This window comes from Sphaerodactylus townsendi, linkage group LG02 (assembly GCF_021028975.2).
Source record: "Sphaerodactylus townsendi isolate TG3544 linkage group LG02, MPM_Stown_v2.3, whole genome shotgun sequence".
NCBI classification, from domain to species: domain Eukaryota; kingdom Metazoa; phylum Chordata; class Lepidosauria; order Squamata; family Sphaerodactylidae; genus Sphaerodactylus; species Sphaerodactylus townsendi.
In genome coordinates, this window is record NC_059426.1 from 142,014,399 (window position 1) to 142,029,178 (window position 14,780).

Here is a 14,780-nt window from a genome sequence, read left to right on the forward strand (position 1 = left end):
TGCTTTCAACATTTTATCCCATGTTCAAACTGTTTGGAGGAACATTTTTGTTGAGATTAATTTGTGAAATCACATCATACCAGCCATCTCCTATGGAAATCAACAGGTCTTAAAGTGGCTGAACACTTTGGTTGGATCACTTAATAATGTGTCCTTCATAGTTTTGGAAAAAAAATTGTTATGTGGAGGGTGAAGTTCATAATTTACAGTAAGAAGGGGGGTGGAGGGTGATCATTTTGCCTTGGCTGAATGGTACCCTAATTCACTTTTCTGAATAGATATCTGGCACTTTCATGAAAACATTTTGTATTAGAGTGCCCTTGTTTTTTTTAATGCCTCCCCCCTCCAGTCTTTGCCCCAAACCAGCAATGCGATGGGTGCTTGCATTTGTCTCTCAGGATCGCTTTGAATTGCAAACCTCAAAGTTAGAGTTAGATGGCTGGTGCATATTTAAAGAATCAAGGCTGGCTGGTGAGGTGGAGGGGGGTGTTAGAGAGGCTGTGTGTGTCAGCTGTACTTTTAACTCTTCTGCCTTTGATTTTAGGGAAGGGGACATTACTCTTCTCAAAGAGTAGAGACAGTGGGGGGGAAGAACTGGGTTTATGCCTACATTGATAATAAAAGCCAGATTTCTCCTTTAGGGTTTTTTTCCCTGCAGATTTTTTTGTTGGGTTTGAGTCCACTTCTTCCAATAATACAAGCAAGGATCCTGTTTATTTTGATTGTAATACACTATGCTTAGGTTACCACCTAGAATGATTCTTATAATTAATGCTAATAAAAATTACATACATGAATAATTTTATTACTTATGTCTATTTCCTAACATTAAAAATCAAATGAATGAATAAATTTATATAAGTAATTTGTAACAAAATGTGCATGTAATGATAAAAACGTGTCTCATTTGTTCATGTCTTATAGCTTTCAAACAACTAAAGTTTATTCTATGTGGCTTTTACATTAACACATTAGACTATTCAGATTAAGTGCTGTACAGTGCTGTATTCTTTTTTAAAGCAAAATTTAAAGCATCAACATAAAAACACAGGAAAAAGAATAATAGCATACAAACAAGTAAAAGATGGATATGCATTAATTATTACTAATACTGAAGGGATTAAAAAAACAATTTAAATTAAGGAGTAATAATATTTTTGTCACAAAAGATAGCAAATCTGTCCTGCAGTTTTATAACTGCTTAATTTAAAATTATTTATCAATATTAGCAACGGTTAACTGTTAAGGAAATATGGCTACATTTATATACTTTTATGTTAGACTTGTAACAGCTGCACTTAAAATTAAATAATCCTTCATGTTTTATAATACTTAGAATAAGACTCCCATTTTTCTTTAAATTCAAGTCTTCTGTTTACAAAATGCTGTCTTGTTTTTTCCTCCCAAATCTCATGCATGGAAACGCTTTCCAATCTCCAAGTTGAAGCAATAATGGTTCTTTCTGCTGTTAAGTACAAAAATTTCTCAAAGATGAGGGGGATAGTGCGCAGGAAGCTGAAAGGAAAAATCAAGTCAAAACTGTCCAAGATGCTTGGAGGTTATTTAAAAACACAGTAATAAAAATTCAGCTGGAATGTGTTCCGCAGGTTAGGAAAGGCAGCACCCAGTCCAAAAGAAAGCCACCATGGTTAACAAGGGAGGTTGAGGAAATTATTAGGAAAACATTGTTCTTGATGCCTGTTTGGTAGATTTTTGGGCAAAATACCCAACAGCATAGCTTTTGGGTCCATTTGGAATTTACCAGGCTGGATTGGGCACACTTAAATGACACTTGATGCTTATTAACAGGCAAATAAAGATGAAACGTTTATTTATAGAATTGCAAGAAAATAAATTACAGAAATAATTAAACTTTTCTTTTTCACTGGCAGGAATATTTTACTAAACACTTTAGTTGTTTCAGATATTATAGTTTCCAAACAGTTCTCTGGCTCAGTTTTAACAATCCTACCAAATTTCTTACACAGGGAAAATCTTCACAGAACTTGACAGATACTTAAATATTCAACTCCTTTCAGCAAAAGAGCAGGCTCTGGGGTATTCCACCTGGAAATCTACTCCTGACTCTGTTAACTAAATAATACACACCCTCAGAGACTTCATTGTCCCATAACTAGGTGCCTTCTCAGCAGTGACCTACAAACAATCTGGTGCCCTTTTTAATCTGTAATTCTTCAGTAAGAAGACTATTTATGCTTGTTTGTTTCTTTGTATACATATTCCGGATCCAATTATGAAACTTAGGTCTACATTTTAAATACTCTAGTGTTGTCAACCTAAAGTCCCAGGAAATATTGTCAAAGGCCTTTTCAGCATCTTTAAAAAAAAGGCAGTTTTAATTTTCTTTGATTTAGCATATTCGAAGGCATTTATAACAAATTGTATATTATCCTTGAAAAATCTTTTGGGAATAAAAACAGTTAAACGTTTTAAAAATGCAGAGCACCTGGTCCAGAGGGCCTAACCGCAGAATATTGCAAAAACATAGCAAAAAAATTAAGCTTAACATTATTGGATGGGATGAATTCTATAGATTCTCTCCAACAAACTGCCATCTTTAGGGCAAGATGCACATATAACATTGATTTACAAAGAAGGTGTTGACCCAGAAACACCACAATCACATAGACCAGGGGTAGGGAACCTGCGGCTCTCCAGATGTTCAGGAACTGAAATTCCCATCAGCCTCTGTCAGCATGGCCAATTGGCCATGCTGGTAGGGGCTGATGGGAATTGTAGTTCCTGAACATCTGGAGAGCCGCAGGTTCCCTACCCCTGACATAGACCCATCTCATTATTGAACATTGATTATAAACTCTTCACATCAATTATGACAATCAGATTGAGAAGATGTACCAATAAAGGAATTCAGCACTGTATCCTATGGATGCATTAAATTCTCAGTAAATTAGTGAATATGTTTTGACAAAGTTTTGTTGCTGATTGTAGAGACAAGAGAATTAAAAGTAACATGGAGCTTTTTTATCTGTATGTTCCTATGGTGGTACTTTTTTGTCATCTAGGCTGGAATGTATATATTAAGATTCTGATCTGAAGGTTTTCATAGTGAGGGCTAGATTTTTTTTCTTTCACCGGCAAGCGGATATTCTCAAGAACAGTAACAGTTGATTTGAGGTGAGGGTGTAAAGGTATATCTTGGGAGGGGGATAAGTGTTTTTTGCAAATTGTTGGCTGCTCGTGTTTGGCACTAAGAAAAAGAGTTGAATTTGGTAAACCAGTAGATCATATACTTTGCGGGTATTGGAATGAATTCTTGAAAGAGATGCTTATGGCAAATGCTGTACTTTTTGGCTCTGCAGAGAACAGAAAGAACATATGCAGAAGATGCAAGACTTCGTTCCTGAGCCTGATCTGCCACCACAGGAAATGGCTAGAGTCCAAAGTTCAGTGGCTACAAGGCAGGAGAACTTTCAGGTAAATTAACTGTGAAGGGTATACTGTGCAAATGGAAGTTCGTTCTACGGTGCCTGTTTCTTTATTTGCTTTTAAAGGTTATAATATTTTCCTCCAGAAAACAAGCCCAAAGTAATTTACATAGTTGGCGTAAATCATTGTCATGAAACCAGAATACAATAAAAACATAATAGCATCAGCAATCAAGTACAAACAAAAGGCAGGAAAAACTAAATGCTGCTCATATTCCAGGGGAAAAAATATGCGTGGCTTAATAAGTTTGGTATGGACTTTCTAATTGATTGTAAAGTTCCATTGATTCATTGTAAAGTCCCATTGTCAAGTTCTAATTGATTGAAAAGTTCCATTGTTTGTTAACTTGTCCAACTAGACCAGTCATTTGAAAGAAGGAGCATTCTGCCTTGCTCTTCCTGGCAGCAATTTCTGTGCATAAAGCAACAGTTAGCATCCACAGTGCTGATGTAAATCCACTTTTGGGAAGTGACAGTTTCATATGTGACCATGTTAACTCTGATCTGGCTCTTGAGATAACTGGACAGAGAGTTGCTTTTGGTAAACAGATTACGGAGGACCATTTGGAACAGAAAAATGCTTGTTAGATATTTATTCTCTGCAAGAGAATAATTTTATTTATTAATGTTACAGTGTTGTAAGTTAATGCAGTCAGTAGGTTGGGTCATCCAATTAACCATGTAACAGAATTAGGACTGTGAGAATTTTAATTAAGTAAAAAAGCTGGAAAAAAGCTGAAACAAATCAGAAGTATTAACATGGCATATTAAATTATGCCGAAATTAAATAATAAGATAATATATGCTCAACAGGTAGTACGTACCATACACTGTAGTACAGTCTGTAATCTCTTTCCCTTTATCAAACCATTCTTCCTGACTCATTCCATTATAATAAAGTCTTTCTACGTTATAAGCTATATGAAGCAGCAGCATTGTAAAAAATAGATTTGGTGTATTTACCCTTGTCACACAAAGAATATGCTCCGAAAGGTGGATTTCGGGTCTGTTAAATGTTTCTTTTTATCTAGGCACCTTCTGAAATGCAACCTGAAATACCTATAGAGGAACAACCAATTGCACCAACTCCAGCTGTAATTATAAAGCCACCCATCTTATTTCGGCAGCCCACCCCAACCACAAAGGCAACTGCCCCTGTAGCAAAGCTTTCTGTCCCAGCAGTGAGGCCACCTGTTCCAGCTGCAAAAGCCCCTCTTCCCATGGTCAGGCCACCGGCTCCATCAGTGCCACCAGACCCTCCAGGTCCCCTTTCAACTGCAGCAGCCACTCAGGTTTCAGCTTCTGTGGTGAAGCCATCCCTTGCTATGAACCAAGAGCGTTGGGATGAAGATTCTTTCCAAGGGCTTTGGGACACCAGTGAAGATAAAGGAATAAAATCAGAGTACGACTTACCTAAAACAGACCCCTCACCAATCCCAACATCCCTTGCGTCAGGTATGCCACAACTTTCCAAGCCACCAGTTATGCATCAGACCGTCGACTATGGACACGGCCATGGCCATGGACACGGTCAAGGTGAGTATTTTTAAAAATATTTTTAAAACGTTAGTTATTCCTGTAACATAAAGGGAGCAAGTACTACTGTCTTCAGAGCAACACATTGGAGCATAATCTCTGCATTGTAAATGAGCTTCTGAAAACACCTTTGTGTTGAAATACTGGAAAATTTGGTCTCAATCTCATCCTAATGTGTTTCCAACTACCTACAAATGGATAGAAATGTCTCTGTGTCCTATGCAGTGCTGGGATTTGGAGTCATCTGATTAAATAGATTTAGAACTCAAGAAAGGAAGGGCTTCTTATAGAATCTATAACTAATTTCTGGAGTTTTAAGGCATTATTTCTCAAACTGAAGTCTAAGAATCTTTGGATAGTTGCAAGATTTCTACAGGGGATCAGCAAGTCCTCTGGAAGGTGAGTGGATGAGCCTTTCTCGTGGTCCCCTATTAGCAGGGACTGTGGCTCAGTGGTAGAGCATCTGCTTGGCATTCAAAAATTCCCAGGTTCAACCTCTGGCATCTCTGCTTAAAAGGATCAGGTAAACATCAGTGGTCTAATAATGTAGTGCATATAGGTGCCATAGTATGCACAGACACTTTTCTAATGCCCTTCAAGTGTTTTTAGAAAGTGGGCTGGACACATGAGGCATTTGCCCAGTAGGGCTTTCTGTTGGCCACTGGAGATTCGACTGACTGTGCAGATATTTTAAAGGTTTCCTTGGCAGCAGCTATTGCTGCAGCACAAATATATTACCTTCAATCATGCAGCAAAGCTGTATGTCTGCAGGAAATTATTTTAAAAGGTATTCTGTTAAACAGAGATTCTTCCTGAAATGTTGAAAAGTTACTGTTAAAGTTGGGCATGAACTTACTCTCTGATGCTCTGTGGTTGGCTCCACTTCTTGCAGCAACCATTTTGTCATTGGTTCCACCTCCTACATGTGTTTCCAATTGTGGATTGTGCTTACCACACCCCAAGTTGCAAGGCACACTCGTAGTCAGCTGAGGTTTGTTTTGAGTCAGTGGTGAGGGGGAGGGAGAGACAGTGTGCCAATCGTGCACTATTGCCAGGGTTGTGACATCATGCTGCCTCCACTCTTATTATACCTCCATAAGCAATACAGTGTAGTCATGACCTTGACTGCGTGTGAGTGAGTAAAATTGTGAGTAAAATTCTTCAGGCGGCCCTCAAAATTGATTTGGAGCTAATCACGGTGGTCTGTTACCTACTGTACCAGGATCAGGCTGTCAGCTATAGGGGGGTGAAAACTTGAAGTGCTGGAGTGGGTTCAGAGTACCTGAAAGCTTAGGGTTAATATGGTCCTGCTGGTAAGATGCGGTCCCTACAGCAGGAATTTGTCGGCTGTTTTACAGGGGCATTTTTTAACCAGTTGTAGTTTCTGTACTGTTTTTGCAAGCAGCCCTATATAATCTGCATGGGAAGGGGTACATGGATCACCCCATAGTTTACCTACTGTTAGAAATTGAATGCTGGGCCCTTTTGAGTTACCAAAACATGTGTTGCCTTTGTGCCCAAGCATATATCTGTATTTGCTGCAGTGTGTCCTGTTTGCTACCCAACCATTCAATCTGTGCTGGCAAGCAGCTGGTGGGATTTGGGAATGATCTCAAAACAATTGAAAGAGAGACAGGGAGAATACTTCCCTGTTGATTCTCCATAGTATTTTGCTAGACCGGCTCTGGGGAATGGGGTTGGGGGGGGGGGGCACTGTTTTACACAGTGGTTCTCCTACCTTTGAATTGGTTCCAGAAGATAGTGTTGGGGGACTCAAGCTCGCAATCCTGGGAGTTCCCTTGTGGGATTCTTCAGGGCTCGGTTCTGGCCCCTATTCTGTTCTACATTGATATGAAGCGACTGGGTGAGATTATCAGGGAATTTGGAGTCAAGTGTCATCAATATACAGATGACATCCAGCTCAATCTGTCCATTTCATCAGAGTCAGTAGAGGTGTTGTTCATGCTGGACTACTGCCTGGAAGCAGTTATGGGTTGGATGAGGACCAACAAAAAGAGGGAGGTTCTGTGTTTTGGGCTCCTAAGTCCATGAAATCAAGAGGCAAGCAGTTCTGAATGGAGTTGTATTGCCCCAGAAGGACTGGTTGGAAGATCTGGGGGTGCTCTTGGATTCATTGCTGTCCTTTTGCTTCAGGTGACGGTGGTGGCCACGAGGGCCTTCAAGCAGTTCCATCCGGTTCACCATCTCTGCACACTTTTGGACAAAGGGGACCTGGCTACAGTTTTGCACACTCTGGTAACCTGATTGGATTACTATAATGTGCTTTATGTGGGAGGCAATCCTAGTGGTACCTCCCCCCGCTGGGGGCAGGGCACATGGGAAGACTTTTTCTGTGATTGCCTCCAGGCTGTGGAATAATCTCGCCTTGGATATTCACCACACACCTACCCTTTAAGGGTCTAGGCACATGGCGAAAACTACCCTCTTCGCCTAGGGATTTGGTTAGCCTCCCTAGAAACCCCCTCTGCAGCTGATGGTCTGAGGGGGTGGGAGTGGGGGTTGGAATTACCTTATTGCTGTTTTAACTGTTATATTTTATTCATGATTTTTTATTGTGGCTTTATCATTTTTTTAACCTTTGTAAACCTACAGTTGCCAGTATGAGGCGGGGTATAAATATCATAAATAAATCTTTTTTTTAAAAAAAAGCAAGTGTTTGCACTGTCTACTTGCTATGTGATGAGCTAGTTTTAACACTACTTCAGAATTGGCACCTGCTCCTTTGTTTTTGGAGACAAAAATGTTAGACATGTTTCTGCCTTGTTACAGATTTTCCCTTGAGAATTTTAGCTAGATAATGTCTGTTTTTAATTTAATTACACATTTGTTAGGATGGACAAATACAGAATCTTTGTTCTGTGTAATGTGTTTACTTCAGTGGTGATTATTTTCTTTTGAAGCAGTAGATTTGTGTTTCTTTCCCTCATGCCTTTAATTAAAGCATACATATATTGAAAGACTGGGACAATATCTTTATGTTATTGCCAATTTGTACTTAATAGATATAACTGCCAGTAAAGGTGGACAAATTCCGTATGGAGAGCGAGTAACTCTGCGTCCAGAACCTCCTCATGAAAGACAGTCCTTTTCAAAAGGTGGGTGTTTCTTTGGTGACTCTTTGAAGAAGGCAAGCATCATAGAATCATAGGGTTGGAAGCGATCACAAGGGCCATCCAGTCCAACCCCCTGCTATGCAGGAACACACACCATCAGAGCATTCCCAACAGATGATCATCCAGTCTCTGTTTAATAACCTCCGGAGAAGGAGACTCCACCGCCCTCTGAGCCAGCATATTCCACTGTCAGTTTGCTATTTGGTAGGTTCTGTGTGAACAAACAAAATACACTTTCCTCTTCTCTTTTATATATTAAAAAAAGTAATATGAATACATTTTTCCTGCTTCAGAGTCCTTTAGCTTCCCAGGATAACGCCTGTGTACAGCCTAAAATGGCACAGTTTAATAAAGCTACTTGGTTGTGTTGATGGAATTTATAAACTGGGCCTTGTAGAAAAATGATTTTTGCTTCTTTTTACAGAGCATCCTGGCCAGAGAGATCGATACATCAAGGAGAGAGAAACTCACTTCGAGCGACAAAATAATACAAATACAGACCATAGAGATTTCAGACGAGAACGAGAATCCTATAGAGACCGTAGTTCTGGAGACCATGAACGGGAAAGATTTGACAAAGATCGTTACCCACGAGAAGACAGGTATGCAGTGTGGGAACAACTGGAGTACAAAAGGCTCTCGTAACCATTGTTGATCAGAGGTCTTAAAATTTTCAGTTTTTTTGTTAGAGCAATAATCCTCAAATGTTTTTCTAGAGACAACAATTGTATACGGGAATATCTTTTCATAAATTACTCAGTGATCCTCATTTAGGTAAAATCTGTTTAAACCTAAAGTGCTTCTGTGTAACCATTCAGCAAAAAAAGTACTTTAAAAAGTAGACAATTCAAACTAGCTTGGTACAAGAAAATATAATTAAAAATGCCAGTAATCAACAACCATATAAACATCTTTTAAATGGTCTTTAAGAAGAAGAAGAGTTTGGATTTATATCCCCCCTTTCTGTCCTGCAGGAGACTCAAAGGGGCTTACAATCTCCTTGCCCTTCCCCCCTCACAACAAACACCCTGTGAGGTGGGTGGGGCTGAGAGAGCTCAGAAGAGCTGTGACTAGCCCAAGGTCACCCAGCTGGCGTGTGTGGGAGTGCACAGGCTAATCTGAATTCCCCAGATAAGCCTCCACAGCTCAGGCGACAGAGCTGGGAATCAAACCCAGTTCCTCCAGATTAGATACACGAGCTCGTAACCTCCTACGCCACTGCTGCTCCAAGAAAGAAAATATACTCAAAGTAATGAGTAGCACAAATACCAGCCAGCATAACTTAAGTTCTAGTGCTAAAGGCCCATTGGAATTAAACTTCTTGTGCTGCTGTACCTAAAAGATGGACCATCTGAGGAAGGCACTCATCCTATACCAGTAATGGCGAACCTATGGCACGGGTGCCAGAGGTGGCACTTGGAGCCCTCTCTGTGGGCACGTGAACACAGAGTTTGTCATGTGGGAGGCGGAAAATCACCCTCCCACACACACATCTAGGCTGGCCTGGGCCACTGAGCACAACGTGCGTGCACCACAGTGAGCAGGGAGGACTCGGCTGGCAGGCCTGGTGCCTGTGCTCCGGGTGGCTGTTGCCCGAGGGGGGGGGGGCGCAGAGGAAGCAGAGATGCTAGAGAGGCACAGAGCGGTGCACATGGGACTTGCTGGAGGCTAGAGCAGGCTGGCCCCTGCTCGAGCAGGTGGGGCGGAGGAAGAGGGAGCCAACCGGTTTTTTCTAAACTAAAACCTCAGCATTCAGGTTAAATTGCCGTGTTGGCACTTTGCGATAAATAAGTGGGGTTTGGGTTGCAATTTGGGCACTCGGTCTCAAAAAGGTTTGCCATCACTGTCTATACCCACTGAACTGAATGGGCAGTTAGAACCTCATGACTGGCCTGGCCACAAGCTGGTTAAAAGATTAGGGATACAGAGGGCATGTAGTGGTGTGGACCCCTTCACGCAGCTTGCTAACTTCCCAGGGGAAATCAGCTGAAACTCATCTAAGCAACTACTATTAGCAGAGTCTAGAGCTGTGGTGGTGAACCTATGGCACTCCAGATGTTCATGGACTACAATTCCCATCAGCCCCTTCCAGCATGGCCAAATGGCTGATGGGAACTGTAGTCCATGAACATCTGGAGTGCCATAGGTTCGCCACCATTGGTCTAGAGTGAATTCCGATATCGCTTTATCGCACTGGGATGACCCAAGCTAACCTGATTTTGTCAGATCTCAGAAGTAAATCAGGGTCAGCCCTGGTTAGTATTTTGAGGGGAGACCACTAAGGAATACCGAGGTCATTGTGCAGAGAAAAGCAGTGGCAAACCACCTCTGTTAGTCTCTTGCCCCATAAGGGGTCGCCAAGAGTCAACTGTGACTTGGCGGCACTATATATGCACTCATGCACATACAAAGTAAAAAGGCTGACCCTTCTCTAGGATCACAAGAGTACCAAAACCAGGCCACCCACCTAGTCCCCAAATGAAATCCCCCCCAAAATGAGTTTGTAGAGTAGCCAACACACACACACACACACACACACACACACACAAACCCTTTAAAAAATGATCAAGTAATGATTGGATGTTCTCCAGAAGGGGCAAGACATTGAGAGAAACTGAGGTCAATTAAAAGGTGAGGGGAAAGGCATTGAAGAAGAAATTGGTCTGTCCGAGCCCGTTGGAACTCAGAGAATCTTAGAGGAGATGTTGAGGGCAGAGTGAAGATGTTTTGTTTCTGCCCCACAATTCCCCATGGCTTATATAACTTTGCAAATGCATTACAGTAGGCTGATGATGAGTTCAGTGTGTCCCCCAAAGTTGTTCAAGGGTCTTCACAATCTGAAAAGTCTTCACTGAACAACAGTTTGCAGGTGCAGTGTTTGTGGAGAGGCAAGATTGTTTCAGTTGGGTGGTCAACTTTGTGTTTGAATTGTTCCTTTCATTTGCAAGCTTAACTTAAAATATAGAAGAAGAGGAGGAGGAGGGGAGGAGGAGGAGAAGGAGGAGTTTGGATTTATATCCCCCCTTTCTCTCCTGTAGGAGACTCAAAGGGGCTTACAATCTCCTTGCCCTTCCCCCCTCACAACAAACACCCTGTGAGGTGGGTGGGGCTGAGAGAGCTCCGAAAAGCTGTGACTAGCCCAAGGTCACCCAGCTGGCATGTGTGGGAGTGTACAGGCTAATCTGAATTCCCCAGATAAGCCTCTACAACTCAAGCAGCAGAGCTGGGAATCAAACCCGGTTCCTCCAGATCAGAGTGCACCTTCTCTTAGCCACTGCTCTTAGACACTACGCCATAAAATCAAGTCCATTAAAATGTCCATGCAAAAATAATATCTCGCCTAACGTAAAGAATGGGTTGAGAAATGGCCAAGAAAGAAATATAAACAACTATGATGTCTAGTGTATAGGAGCTGCACATTTTGACTGGCCTTGGTAGCCAGCCATTGTTGCCAGTTGCCAAAGAAGCTTAGTTTTCTGAGTGAAAATGTGTCCCTTTTGTACCTGAGGTCCAACAAAGGAGTTTTGTAGGGTCAGTGGCAAGACAGCAGGCAGGGTATGTCTGAGGGAGGAGAAGACAATTTTTCCTGATTCCCTGTCATTGCAGCAGGCAGTATCCCGCAGCCCATTGTGTTTGCAAACCAGTGCTTGCTGCCACTGTTGGGACAAACATTAGGTTGCTTGTATTGTCAAAGGTTTTCACGGCTTCATTCAACTGGTTGTTGTGGGTTTTCCGGGCTGTGTGGCTATGGTCTGGTAGATCTTGTTCCTAATGTTTCACCTGCATCTGTGGCTGGCATCTTCAGAGGTGTATCACAGAGATACACACTTCTCTCTGTGATACACCTCTGAAGATGCCAGCCACAGATGCAGGTGAAACATTAGGAACAAGATCTACCAGACCATGGCTACACAGCCCAGAAAACCCACAACAATCTATCAGGTTGCTTGGTGAAAGGAAAAGCAGGGAGAAATCCAGTCCTCCAGTTTCTTAAAAACATAATAAAGACCCTGCTAGATCAAACCAGAGTCCATCTAGTCCAGCACTCTGCTACTCGCAGTGGCCCACCAGGTGCCTTTGGGAGCTCACATGCAGGATGTGAAAGCAATGGACTTCTGCTTCTGCTGCTGCTCCCAAGCACCTGGTCTGCTAAGGCATTTGCAATCTCAGATCAAGGAGGATCAAGATTGGGAGCCATAGGTCGACTTCTCCTCCATAAATCTGTCCAAGCCCCTTTTAAAGCTATCCAGGTTAGTGTGTAATAATTCACCACCTGTGGCAGCATATTCAAAACACCCAATCACGCTACAGGTGAATAAATGTTTCCTTTATTAGTCCTAATTCTTCCCCCCAACATTTTCAATGTATGCCCCTGGTTCTAGTATTGTGAGAAAGAGAGAAAATTTTCTCTCTGTCAACATTTTCTACCCCATGCATAATTTTATAGACTTCAATCATATCCCCCCTCAGCCGTCTCCTCTCCAAACTAAAGAGTCCCAAACGCTGCAGCCTCTCCTCATAAGGAAGGTGCTCCAATCCCTCAATCATCTTCATAAACCCACTGCAAGCTTTCCCATGGGGTCCCTCAGATTCCCAGCTGACATCAAACCCTGTTAGTAAGTTCAGCAGTGCTCAGAAGTTCAGATAATTAACCAATTGTGGTTTATATTTATTATATAATTAATTCAGGGTTTTTTTAGCTGCTAAGTGTTGTGTTCCTTATGTGTTGAGCTTATTTGAAACGAAAGGAGGTGAAATATATTTCCATGTTCTTGGAGGCCCAGAACATTTCCATTAAAAAGTGTATCACTGGGGCAGAGAGTATATGGACTGGCCATCAATTCAGAAAACCACATATATTAGAAATACTATTTTTATTAATGTTAAATACATCGGCTAATTGATCATGTGGTGTCTCTGTGTATCCAATAGCCATGTGTGCCTCTCTCCTTCCTTGACATTGTGTGGATCAAAAAATCTTTGAAGCAAAGTCACCCAGAATTGGATGCAATAAGAGTTTTCTGCAGTTGCAAGGAGAATGTTCATGCTGCGGGGGGGGAAAAGAAAAAAATCCTCTCTGATTTGTGAAAAACAAAAAAGCATTTCAAAACTCTCAAACAATAGATGCAACACTTGTGCATGATTGCAACTGACTGAAATAGAAATAGAGCCAGTGTGGGGCAGTGAATCAGGGGGATTTTTTCTTCTCTGTGAGACCTCATGGGACCTCAGCTTGAATGTTACTAAATGCTGTCTCTGTTGGCAGGCCATCTCCTTCAAGAACTCAGTCTTACCGCGACAAAGACCATTTAAACTCAAGGAGGGGGGGATTTGAAAGACAGTCGTACGAAAGAAAGCCGGATCGTCCTCCTTATGATCATGGACCTACTGGATTTGGAGGTACAGTTCTTCAGGCTGAGGAAAACATTAGACGTTGGAGTTAGAATGGGAATGAGAGCATGAGCTTGCTTGATTCTTCCTCTTCAAAGGGTGCAAGTCAATGTAATTATTTAAGGTTAATTATTTGGTCTAGAGAGGAAGGAAATGAGTAGCGGTAAATACAGGAAATAAACCAAAGGCTTGGCCAAGGCAAAAAACCCGCAAACTCAAGGCAGGACCCGGAGATAAGTTAGTGAACTATATAGCTATATAAGACAGTCCAATAAACACAATATTCAGTACAATAATGACATTCCATTCATGACGTTTCATTCATAAATTTGCTAAGCCATTCATAGGCGGAAGGTGCAGTCTGTATCTCTCACACACCTTCGTGTGCGTAAATTGTCTCTAATTCTCCTTTAACATATATGTCTTAACTTTGTGAGTATATTAGAAAAATTCAAGGATTTGGAATGGTGAACCAGCTGCCGAGATAGCTTTTGTGCTGTTCATGTAGAGAATCAGATGTTGTTTGCACTGAGGAAGACTCCAAGAATCGAAAACGCCTGTCAGCGCTCCAGTGTTTTGATGCCTTCATCGGGTATCGGAGTTAATGTGCCATGCCCCTATTGGGTATCTGAGTGAAGATTGAAGATTCCAAACCCAGTTCTTTCATCCAGGTTCTTCTTATGGTTGTTCTCCTTCACACGTACTCTGTTGAGATAGTTAAAGGAGAATTAGAGACAATTTACACACACGAAGGTGTGTGAGAGATACAGACTGCACCTTCCACCTATGAATGGCTTAGCAAATTTATGAATGAAATGTCATGAATGGAATGTCATTATTGTACTGAATATTGTGTTTATTGGACTGTCTTATATAGCTATATAGTTCACTAACTTATCTCCGGGTCCTGCCTTGAGTTTGCGGGTTTTTTGCCTTGGCCAAGCCTTTGGTTTATTTCCTTAATTATTTGGTCTCCCTAACACCAGTGTAATAACAGTAATTACATTTTTGTTAACCTTACTGATCAGAATTGTGTAGAAATTACGCTCTTCTGCACCTGATTAGCGTAAGCATGTGTCAGTTCCTGCTCCAAGATTTAGAATATTCCTGTCCAAGCAATCTTGCACCGTAGAATTCCTGTTGCATTTACTTTTTAATATGTATATATGTTAGGTGAACTGCGTAAGGATGAATTAAGTTCTTGCTTACTGGTCTTCATTTATTTAGAATATGCAAGGCTTTTACATAGTCA

At 41.5% G+C, this 14,780-nt stretch overlaps 1 protein-coding gene across 1 annotated transcript in view; it reads left to right on the forward strand.

Annotated features, from left to right (window-relative positions):
• The window catches only part of YLPM1 (YLP motif containing 1), a 68,286-nt gene that overhangs the window by 25,363 nt on the left and 28,143 nt on the right, over positions 1–14,780 (forward strand). Inside the window, exons 6-11 of the mRNA XM_048484922.1 lie at positions 3,342–3,456; positions 4,499–5,003; positions 7,158–7,259; positions 8,027–8,119; positions 8,562–8,739; positions 13,404–13,537. Coding sequence (XP_048340879.1) covers positions 3,342–3,456; positions 4,499–5,003; positions 7,158–7,259; positions 8,027–8,119; positions 8,562–8,739; positions 13,404–13,537 — 1,127 coding nt within the window. The remainder of the gene's footprint in view (positions 1–3,341; positions 3,457–4,498; positions 5,004–7,157; positions 7,260–8,026; positions 8,120–8,561; positions 8,740–13,403; positions 13,538–14,780) is intronic.